This window comes from Silurus aristotelis (assembly GCF_946808225.1).
Source record: "Silurus aristotelis genome assembly, chromosome: 18".
Taxonomy (NCBI): domain Eukaryota; kingdom Metazoa; phylum Chordata; class Actinopteri; order Siluriformes; family Siluridae; genus Silurus; species Silurus aristotelis.
This window is the reverse complement of record NC_139591.1, coordinates 22,546,196-22,557,981: the sequence shown is the minus strand read 5'-3', so window position 1 is coordinate 22,557,981 and position 11,786 is coordinate 22,546,196. Positions and strand designations below refer to the sequence as shown.

Genomic DNA, 11,786 nt, shown 5'->3' with positions numbered 1-11,786 from the left:
TCTGTACAAGTAAAAAAAAAAAAATAAATGTTAACAACGTCTGTACACGTCACAGTGGTGGCATTTCTATATGTATGTGTATATATATCTATATATATATAGGTGTGGGTATATTGTATGAAAAAAACAGCTGAAGGTAAAGAACCAGAAGAATGAGGCTAAAATAAGAACCGGGCTGAAGATGTCTATCGTTTGGTCTTTGATTGTCTTCAAGCTAATTCTAACTTCCAATTCTGCATAACAGCGTGAGCTTAAAAGGAAAGTCATGTTGTTTTTTTCTTTATTTTTTTACAGTGACAGAAGCTTTCAAATAAGATTACCGCGTGTAAAATCCTACGGTGTGTAATTACCGTTAATCCTCTCGTACGGAACGCTGCAAGCTGAACGACTCTGTTTCAGGGACTAATGAGGCTCGTCTGCGTTCCCCAGAATCCTACACAGGACAGGAGTCCGAACGTCTCGGGTTTCAGAGGAGGGTTTCGGATAAAAAAATAAAAAAAACGCTGCGTCATGTCTCATAAAAAATGTCGCTCGAGTATTAGAGACTGTTAAATGTTAAATTTTCAGCTCTTTCTCTTTTTTCATAAAGTTCAAATGAAAATAATAATAATGGTGTCAGTGTGGCTGCTGCACCACCAGTTCAATCGGGATTATTGATGATGCCACACGAGACACTTCGCACTTTGCTCTCGGTTCGGATCTATACACTGAGTCCACAGAGTTTAAAGCTGTGTGAGTGTGTGTGTGTGTGTGTGTGTGTTCCCCTGGAAACTAAGCTGACATTTAATGCACTGTTCCACATCCTGGGTCTTTATAAAAGAATGATGTCTGGCAAACTCTGTGCTTTTCATATTAACTTCTTTTCTGTCTCTCAGTTCGCCGCGTTTATCGCTCTGTGTTTTTTTGCGTAAATCCGAGCTCAATGCTGGAATGAAGTGTTCAAATTAGACTCGTGTGTGTTTCTTGATAACCACAAATCATGTCAATTATGGAATCGTCTTCAAGGCACATTTATGCTCAGCCCCACCTACAAAACGTCATAAAAATGTGAGGGTCGAAAAGAAGCTGCATCAGAAGAGCAGCATCGAGCAAAAACTTCGAAATCCAATAACGCAGCGTAGCCACCGCAGCACATTAGCCAGTTTTCGTTTATAAAACTGGTGTGTGAATGGAATAAGTGACGTGTTTTTTCAAACTGCAGCAAATATAATATGGACACCAGAGCATCCCATTCCATATTTAATCCCCCATCTTACCAAACTCTTCTGGGAAGATGTTTCAGCAGATTTTTGGAGTGTGCCTATGGGGATTCAGTCATTTAGTAATGTCAGGTAGTGATGTAGGTGAGGTGAAGAAGCCTGGCGTTTACAATCATACCTTCAATAGGTTTGGAGCTGAATAGCAGCAGATCTTCCACACACTTCCAACCCATGAAAAGCACATCTTCATGGAGCTTTGTGATGCTTGTTCAAGTTCAGTGTTACAGCTTGAGGACTGTGTATATATAGATGAAAATGTGACGTTTCTTTTTTTTATGGACTTGTTGTGAATGTGATCATTATCGCTTAGAGTCATACATGAACCTAATACAAAGACAATGAGCAAATAAATCGATTTCTCTACGATTAGAAAAATAAAGCGAATATATTCACGTCGAGTAAAAACATGGAGGAAGAAGTTCAGTCTGAGTTTGGTGGAAACCGTAATCCTTCACATACGTATTTATATATAGGTTTGTTTTGTTTTTGAAAGAAGTGAACTTTTTCAAGCCATTTTCACCTTATATAACCGATCACACGCTTACAGCCTCAGAGCGCGTAGAAAGCTTTCACTTTACAACTTTTTCCACACAAACTGACCAGGGCTTTAATCCCAGCGCTCAGTCTCCGAGCGCAGATCGATATCGACGTTAACGGCTCAACACCGTGCACAAAGTTCACGCCGAACTGCATCTCGAACGCTCAAAAACACCAGATTTTGACAAATCTTCTCCATTGTAGTCCTGTTCTATCATTGGAATCTTTTTTTTTTTTTTTTTGCGCAGATACAGGAAGTGGGAACGACAGGGCTGATTGAGCAGAGCAGATTATCTCGAGTCTGTTTTCTTCCTGGCTGTAATCTCGTCTGAGTGATAAAACCAGGAATTCAGTTCCTTCATCCTTCGAGTCTGGCGAATTCAACCAATCAGATTCGACCTTCTTTAATTCCAAGGTGAAATTTATCCTGAAATTATCCAAATGCCATAAAAACATTCGTACAGTACGCAGCTTATTTGCGGCATTAAAGTCGTAGCCGTCGTATGTGAAAAGACGTTTAGGAATTGCTTTGAACACTGACAGAAAAAATAAAAAAATCTGGGGGTCCTGTTTCGCTTTGTTGATTTCCCATCGAGTCTCTTGGTGTTTCGAGATGAGATGCGTTGCTCACTGGTACGGGCTGTTGGTTCAGAGGATCCTGTTTTACACAGAAAGAAAAACACTGAAGCGTGTTGATTTGATACCGGTATCAATTATGCATCGGGTTTTGCTCGGGGAAATATTGAATATTGCGCTATTAAAATATTTAATAGAGCTATTCCTTCGCCAGACTGTCAGATACGTAGTTTATTATTCAGCTTAATCATGTGACTAATGCAATATTACTGAATATGACATTTCTTATTTATTATTTGCATACACACATACACACACACGTACATTCAGACTAGCAAGCGACGAGTCTCTTATCGCCTTGCTTTTTCAACTTCTGATCCTAAATGGAAATCTACAGCCTACAGCTTTATGCTAGCTATATTTTCAGTTTAGATTAGCAAAGCAAGCTGACTATCCTAGCTTTATACCGTCACCCAAACCACCAGACACTCTGTTACAACGTTCCTTTTTTACATTACATCCCTATTAATGAGAGCTTACTCAAAAGTATGTGGACACCTGGCTAATTGATATGCACTCCACTCTTTTGGGAGGATGTTCCACTAGATTTTGTGGAGATTTGTGCATGTTTAGCCACAAGGATGTTAGTCATGCAAAGCAGATCTTCATGGATCTGGATTTGTGCACTGGGGCAAGCTGGAACAGGTTTGGGTCTCCTAGTTCAAGCAGATCCGAGGACGTCCAATACAATCGTGCGATTCCATGAATCCAAATTTTTGGTAACCATTTGGGAAAGAAGCACATGTGAGTGGAAAAAATCTGGTGTCCCAATACTTTTGTCCCTATAAAGTGTATATAGAGGATAAGCTCATACTGTTTACGTTTTTTTATTAATTCAATTGAAATTCAGCGCCATTCAATTCCATTCGTATGGCGTTTTATACAATGGACATTTTCACAATGCAGCTTTATGGATCAGTTCAAATAATTTATCCGTCTCTCTGGATAAGGACGTCTGCCATATGCCATGAATGTGACTGTAAATATAGAATAAGTATGTTGTGTATGTTAATTACCAATAAGTCTCAGAAAAGCACAGCATCCGCATCAGGAACAGGGACTGTGTCAGGATAGCACATGGAGCCGTGCTGAATTTCCAGCTCCAGGAGAGATTCTTCACAGCTGGGGGCCAGAATGCTTACCAAGCGATACAGACCTGCAGAAATAAATAAATCAGGTACAATGTTCACTTCTGATTGGTTCAAGATGTTGTGTAATGAGCTATCAATGTGCTCGTAGTAGTATATCATCAACTCTTCAACTGTTAAGAACGCTCAGGAGAACATTTCAAGTGTCTCCGATTCAACAGATTTCCCCGTACCTCTCTTTTCCTGCTTCGAGGACTGCCTGCTGTCGTTTATAACGCTCTTCTGACTTCCTTTGCTCAGGATCTCCCCCTGCAGGTTTACCGAGCTGATTGACGTTTTGAGGTCATTAGAGTTCATAGAGATGTAGTTTGAGTCCCACTCATAGTTCTCATCAACAGAATCCCTCCTGGAGCTAGAGGTTTAAAGATAGTGATTTTTTTTATTATTATTTCAGAACACATCATGACGGCAAACCTATAAAATACAATGTAAAACATCAAATATTTCTGTTAGGAGCAGGAATTGTTCTTGTCACAATTTAAGACACTCGTGCTAGTATCTTGGTGGGAAAGTTTTCTTCTTTCTCATGTGCAATAGACTGATGCTAGCCAATCAGGGATGGCTCTACCCCCCCACCCCGCCTCCTCCTCGAAGTTGAGGTTATTTATAGGCTTTTGGGTTATTGAGTTCCTGATTAAACCTGCGAAACAATTTATGTGTTCAGTCAAAGTGGCTAATAAATAATAAACTGCTGGGTTCTGATTTCCACCACTGTAAATAAAATCACAGTCACAGACTCCTTGGTTGTGTTACATAAAGTTTCACTGAAAACATTCAATGGTGCAGGAAAAGGGGGTTTCCAAGACCAGGATCAGATTAAATCAAAAGTGTACATGTTGGCATTTATATCGCGATTCATCGTTTTTAAAAAGCATCTGTAAAAGATAATTTAGGGAGGGAAATTTAAAGTTAGAAATGATGTAGTACAACTTTAAGATCTGCAGATAATAGCATAAGAACAGAACGATATAAACGTTTCTCGAGTGTGTTCTCTCAGAATCACTGCTGCTCCATGAATATGACGCATCACAACACTACAGAGACTGACGCTTGTCCTGAGAGTCAGATAGAATACAGATTAACATGGCAGAGGTAGAGCTGCATCTTCCTGCAGACCGAACAGCAAAAGTACGTCTGGCTTTTATACATATCTCGGTACAAAAGCCTGTTTGTAAAAGGGGCCATGCGTTGGAAGTCAGAAGACACTTACGGAAATGATGGTTTGCTGCCTGTCTGAACCAAAAATATAAAAATTAACAGTACCATAATGAATTGCATAGCATCGTATTTTTTACTTTGCACTGTGTTGTGAAATGGATCGGTAACTGCTTCATATGTAACTTTAATGTAACATATAGTTGTCTATACCTCGAGACGCAAATCACATCGGTCTCAGTTTTGGAGATCTCTAATAAACACTGTTAATAATAGTGACAGAAAAGATCCAGCTAGTAAGAGTGACTTAGAAACTGCTACATTATAAGAAAATTGGGGCCGATTTAAACAGAAACTGTGGCAATTAATCGACAAAGAATTTTTAATCCTTTGCATGTAATTTTATGTAAATTAACTTGGAAAGAAAAGGAGTTTCAGCTTCACTCTGTTTTTGTCCTGATGTATCAGCAGGGATTCAGTATCATTAATGGAGAACCCCCACCTTGCAGTATGTTGTGTTTCTTTTATTTAACACACTCGATTTCAATTAGCTTCTCTAAAGCCCCCTAGCCTAGAGCTAAACCTTAGACTATAGATCAAATAAAAGAATAACGCACAAAGAAATTCATATGGAAGCAGGTATATCTTACCAATCCTGCAGAGAGGGCTGGCCAGGCTCATCTCTGTAGTTCTCCTCAGGGATCTCCAGGGAACTGTTTAAAGGTGGGCTAAAAGACAGAGACTGCCTGCTGCTAGGCTGATCCAGACTTCCTCTGCCACTGCTATGGCTGGCGTAGCTCCGGCAACTTCCCTCGGGTTCTGGGGAGTAGCAATGCATCGGAGGCCAGCTGGAATTCTCCAGAGGCATGGAAGGCGGACTGTGGCGCTGACAGTCTTGGTCAGGAATAGAAGCGGTATGAGAGGCCTGCTGATTATGGGAGTCTCTAAGCTGAATGTCTGGAGGTGTACACGGTTTAGTTTCTTGACTCACTGTTCGGTTCTCATCACCATTTGAAGGAGGGGAATTTTGCTGCATGTTTAGCGAGTCAATCCAGGCATCAGGGGGCAGGAATTGCTCGCTGTACATATTATCTTCCAAACTAGGGGCACTTTTGTGGTGAATTATACCCTGAGAACCCCCATTAAGACCATTTTTTAAAGCTGGACTTTGTCGATGTTTTGAAGGAAGGGTTCTGCTTGACCCACTGCTCATCCTCCCCAGGTCCCTTCTCATGCCTCTCTGAATGGTTTTGTACCCCGAATGTTTTTCGGTCTCCATCTGCAGCTGATATATACTGCGTTTCTGAGAATCCATGGACTGTTGCATGGACCTTGTTAGAGGAGACGGAGCCTGTACCTCCGGCTCATCCACACACATCTCCACATAATCAGTTGCACAGCTAACCTGCCCTCTGCTTTTCTCTGCTTTCCGTCCTCGCTGTGTCTCTCCCAAGTGACTCATTCTTGGGGAAATATGTTGTTGACTGCATCCGTAGGCTCCAGGATTATTCAGCCTGCTCTCCACACTATAATGAGATCTTTCCAACGTTGGGTCTAAAGGTTTATTATCAAAATTGACAGGGGCACCTTCAGTCATGGTTCGCCTTCGACGCTGATCTTTAACACGTGATCTCTGGTGCTCCCCTCGCTCTAGACTTTTAGACCTTCGGTGGTTTGACATTTGGTTTAAATGAGAGTCGTTCAGGCACTCAAAAGCCCTTTCGTGGCAATTCTGTGCGTGAACGAGGTTACTGGGAGACATTATGTATCCAGCCTCCCACGGAATGCAAGAGGAAGCTCTCACTCTTGGGCTAATAGTGTTATTGGATAGACATTGCCCTCTATTGGACAACTGGGAAACATGCAAGAATCCCATTTCGCTGCCTTTCCAGGCAGTTTCATCATTATCCTCGATTTCCCTCTTCCTCTCTGCTCGGAGTGATCCACCTGTCTTGCTTTCAAAGTTTCGACCCAGAGTGTATTTACGCAACTCTCGCTCCAGTTCCTCTCGCTCTTGGGCCAGCCTCAGACAATGGTTCAGGTTTCCTTGTTCTTTTTCATGCTCCATTTGCAGAACGAGAGTGTTGGCCGTGGAGTGAGTCCCGGCACGCTTTAGCGTCTGACAGTTGTCCGATGGTGGGTAAAGAACTGAGCAGCTGGTCTCTGAGGACAGACTTGATCGATTTGAGATCTCCTGTCCCAGAGTCACAGAGTAGCAGCCATACCGGGGCAACGTTTGTGCTCTGCCCGAAGGAGAAATGTCCAACCCACAAGAAGGCATGTCCACGGAAAGGACGAAAGGAGGATGCTTCCTTTCACTCCTGTGAGAGCACAAAGATTGTGTTTTACGAAGTTTGGCATCACAGGCTCGTTCGGACGAATGCGAAAAGCTTTGCCTTGCCCTTTCATGCTTGGATGAAGCAAAATCTGAAGTGCTAAGCTCTTCATAAGGCTCATGCATGAAGCGGCCATCTGGCCCACGATGAATGAGTTCTACAGTAGAGGAACGATGGAGGTGATTCTTGGGTACTGAACCCTGCAATGGAGGTTGGGTACGTGGGAGCTGGTGCTGTTTCTGGTCAGGACAATCGCTGCGGTTGGATTTCTCCAAGGACGAGTGGTCTGAAGAGGAGGAGGAACTGGAGAGTGGCCGAAGAGGGAGGAGTTTCTGTTTTAGTACACTGTCAGGGCTGCCAGGAGCTGAGTCAGGTCTGAAGGGGATAAAGGATGTGAAGAATGAGCAATTATAACAAGAAATTGAACTAATTGGTAACATTTATTTTGATTATGCTACCATTATTACCTCATTATATAAAACCCAAACCTGTACCATACAATACAATACAACGACATTTACAGACTGGCCAAAACAAAATACATGACATGAATACCCATGACATGATTCCGCATTAGTTTTATTCACTGTTGATTTGCTTAGGCACAGAAAAGCAAATATTTATTTAAATGTCATTCGAAATATTTGTATCAATCGATTGATTTGTAAAGTGCTCTGACACTTTTATTGACAGATTTCTGGTAAACATTTGGTGGCATTCATAGTAAATAGTGGAAGTCGACCAGTTTTACTGACAGATCGTACTTGCTGATAACCGATCACTCCATGTAAAATAGAACCAAATTTAATTTAAAAAATAAAAATTAAAAAAACCAATCAGGCATTTCATTATAGTGTTTGGTCCCCTTTTGCTGTTAAAACAGTCGTGACTCATCGAGCATCAACAGCATGAACTTCTTCAGTGGTGTGAGCTACAGGAGCTCGTCTGTTGGATCGGACCACACTCATAATGTTATAATGTCAATGTTATGCCACTGTATGTATTAATTTTAACATTCCAAACAAATAAAAACAGTTACATAAAAAATGGCACTTCAAATAAACAGTACAGTGATTCACCTCTCGAGGCCGCTCTCGTTCTGTATAACTCAACCCGGAAAAACTATGTATTTTTTGCCAATAGCCAATATATCCAGCAATGAATCTGCAAGACCTATGAATTGGTCAACCAAATTAAATAGCTTTAGGAATGGTTCACACAATTCTCTAATTGTCTGTCAAAGATTTTTTCTCACATTAATTAATCAATTATACTAAAAAACATATTTTCATTTTCTGTAACAGAGGGCAAAAGTGCCTCGTCACTTAATAAACCTAGATGGAAAATTATGTCCAGTTGAAAATATTACTAATATGCGATCAGAGAAAGGGGCTTCCAGGGGGACAAATTCATATCTTAAAAATATCTACAGTGTTACTGTATTTCAAATGTGATATATTTCATATCTGTGTGTCCTAAACCATGGTATTGGATGAGTAAAAAAATAAATACACTTACTTCCTAGATGAAGCATGATCTGAAATAAGTAACAGAACAATGGAAATGAGTGACACAGAGAAACGATAACTCAACAAAGAATTACTTGATGACAGGAAATGTGTGCTTTATATTGAGCTGAGACAATGAATGTCATTGAGTATGACGTTTATATTGCTATGGTTCATTAAAAAGGCATTCTGTACCCTGCATCATCTTCCTGTGGCGTCGACTTCTTTTCCGGCCAATTAAACACACTGTGACCAAAACAGCGAGAAGCAAAAGGCACAAGACCCCCATCCCAATCACCACTCCAGCCCACAGCGGCTGAGGCTCCGCCCCTGGGAGGAGTGAACTTGGAGAATGCATGTCGATGACTGCAAAATGATAAAAAAAGATTGTATTTATTCCATCACAGTGCTCCGAAACGGAACAATGGATGATTTACGAGAATAATCCAAATAGATATGAGCCTCAATTGAATAACCGGAGGAGTAGGAGAGAAACTGGAACGAGGTTTAGGCACTGACCCAAAGTGGAGACATTGATCGAGTGACTGGGAATGCTCAGCTGCTCTCCACGCCGAGACAGGAGCCGTAGCTCATAGTTGCAGTTCTGCACAAAGGGGAAGGAAGAAACGCAAAAAGGCATTGGAATGGCATTTAATGAAATCTCATCGAATGCAAACAGGACAGTATGAGAATGAAGCGGTGTGAAAGCAGTATTATGGAACGCAATTGTGGCAGTTTTTTAATGTTGAAAGTGTTTTAGAAGCAAAAATGTATCAAATATAACAATCTTTTATTGGTTTGACCAATTTAATGCTCTCTTAAAATCATCATGCCTCTTCTAAGGGATAAAAACACGGTGTTTGGAAGAGAGTGGACTTAGGGTGAGTTGTTTTAACACTACATGGACAAAGATAATGGGACACCAGACTTTTCCAACCATATGGATTTCTCCATATCTCCTGAAGCTCCACAAAGATATGCTTTATACGGTTGAAAGAGGTGGAAGATCTCCTTCAATTAAACTCCAACTCTATTGAACACCTTTGGGATGAATGGGAACGAAAACTGCACCCCAGACCTTCTCACCTCTATCACTTCTTTACTAACACCCTTTGTAAATGAGCACCAATCTCCACAAACATCTAGTGAAACATTTTCCCAGAAGAGTGGAGCTTATTATAAAAGCAAATAAACACTAAATGTGGAATGGGATGTTCAAAAAGAAGCATATAATGTAGCAATCATGGTTATGGTCAGGCGACCACTAACTTTTTTCTATGTATTGTGTGTGACTTCAGGGAGAGGTTTTAAGAAGATGAAGCTGTTTAATGCTGGAATGTTGCTACTTCAGACTGACAGAGAACGCAATTCTGTCTTTGTAAGCCGTCTCTATCAGTAAGACTGATATGTTCAGGATTTACATTTGGTGGAGGTCGGAGGTTAGTGGTTAAGGCATTGGACTTTGAATCGAAGGTCGTAAGTTCAAATCCCAGCCACACCAAGCTGGAGGAGATAAATGTAAGTCGCTGGATTTGGGTGTCTACCAAATGCGAATGTCCCACTCTGATACGTGTTTAGATTCAGTATGACGTGGCGTTTCTTGAAGGCTTGTATCTACCTCGCTAGAAATCAAGTCACAGCTCTCAAAACTTTTGCTTTATAAGAATGAACTTCAAATGTATTGTAACATAAAGTATATCTATATTGTCTTTATTATAACAATGCTTATAGTGCTGCACGGTAGTTTCTTCATTCCAAGCATTTAGTTTTTCAGGCTTGAAAATAAGCCGAACAAATTTTCCTTTAAAGGCAATTCCAAAGAAGTGTATGGTTTTAGCACAGGGGATGCGGTCAGTTAAAGGAAACATTGATATTTTTTGCATCTCAAATTATTACCTTCTGTAATCCTTGAACGAGTATTTCGCTCTTATTCCCATCGATGTCCTCCTCCAATGTCAACCACTTGCCCTCCTCAAGACGTGATTGCAGGACGAAACTGTCGATGGGGAGCTGCTTGTGCGATGACGCGTCCCACCGAAGATAAACCCCTTCAGAGCTCTGGTTGAAGAACAGCAGTGTGGGTGGATCTGGCTTGATAGGAAGTGCATCTAGATAGAAAGCATAAAAGTTGAGAGAGTGGAAGTCAAAATGGAAAACACAGACTCGTAGATCAGGACAGAAAGCAAGAAGATCTACAGCTGGTTAATAGAGGTAAACCGGTTCTGACCCATAGTTTCAGCAGCGGCGATTTCACTGAACGGGCCGCTGCCCAGCTTGTTGTGAGCCATCACGCTGAACTGGTACTCGGTGGAGGGAAGGAGGTCGCTGACCAACACACTGGTGCTGGAGGACGGACCAGGAGCTGAACGCCATTCCTGCTGCTCCTCATCTGCACAGACACACTTCAGCCTGGAGGAAAACAAGCACAATTATTACTGAAATATTGCAGATGGTTCGACATGAATTAAGATCTCAGTATTCATATCTCTAATGATGCTCTGATGGCAAGTGCTTACAAATAAATGCCCCTGAAAAGCTCATCTGCAAACACTTCTGCACAAACTCAGAGTTATGGAATAAATGTAGCTGGACTCTGAATGCATGTAACTTTCACTGTGTAAATGAAAACTTCAATCAAAACAGTCCTAACGTCTTAATGAGAAAGTTTAAATAGAGAAACACGTCTGCATGTCACATCGAACACATCACATAATCAGTATCAGTACATACATAAATGGTGAATTTAATGGCCTCATTCTTTGTTGTTTGATTGATATATTGATGCATAAACACAAGAAAGAAACGGAGAAAGATTGATTGAAGGAATGTAATTAAATTGACTGCTTTTTTAATACTTTGTAGTGTGGATCCTTTTCTGGTGTATGCCTCTCGAAGTGTATTGTGCATCAGCCTGAAATAAACTGTCTACAAACCAAGATGGCTGCTGAGTAGATGGAATTTACTAAAAGGACAAAAAAATCTTTGAAATCTGCATATAGCAATCCATTTTTAGTTTGTAGTAAAAATAATTTTTTTTAATTCTATAGCACTTTTAGCAATAGACATTGTCTCAAAGCAGCTTGTATAAGAACGTATAAGTTAGAGGTCGACTGATTCATCAGTTTTATTGTTCGGTTGCAGGAACTATTGGCTATCGGTGAAAATCCATACCCGTAGTTTTTCTGGGTTGCCTTTTACAGTACGAGA

At 40.9% G+C, this 11,786-nt stretch overlaps 1 protein-coding gene across 1 annotated transcript in view; it reads right to left on the bottom strand.

The window, feature by feature from the left end:
• Positions 1-1,505: 1,505 nt before the first annotated feature.
• igsf9a (immunoglobulin superfamily, member 9a) overlaps positions 1,506-11,786 on the bottom strand; it is a 38,344-nt gene continuing 28,063 nt past the window's right edge. The window contains exons 14-22 of the mRNA XM_083568674.1: positions 10,807-10,988; positions 10,476-10,687; positions 9,099-9,183; positions 8,775-8,945; positions 8,590-8,608; positions 5,386-7,446; positions 3,754-3,932; positions 3,449-3,588; positions 1,506-2,454 (exon numbers count right to left, since the gene is read on the bottom strand). Coding sequence (XP_083424800.1) covers positions 3,458-3,588; positions 3,754-3,932; positions 5,386-7,446; positions 8,590-8,608; positions 8,775-8,945; positions 9,099-9,183; positions 10,476-10,687; positions 10,807-10,988 — 3,040 coding nt within the window. The 3' untranslated portion in view covers positions 1,506-2,454; positions 3,449-3,457. The remainder of the gene's footprint in view (positions 2,455-3,448; positions 3,589-3,753; positions 3,933-5,385; positions 7,447-8,589; positions 8,609-8,774; positions 8,946-9,098; positions 9,184-10,475; positions 10,688-10,806; positions 10,989-11,786) is intronic.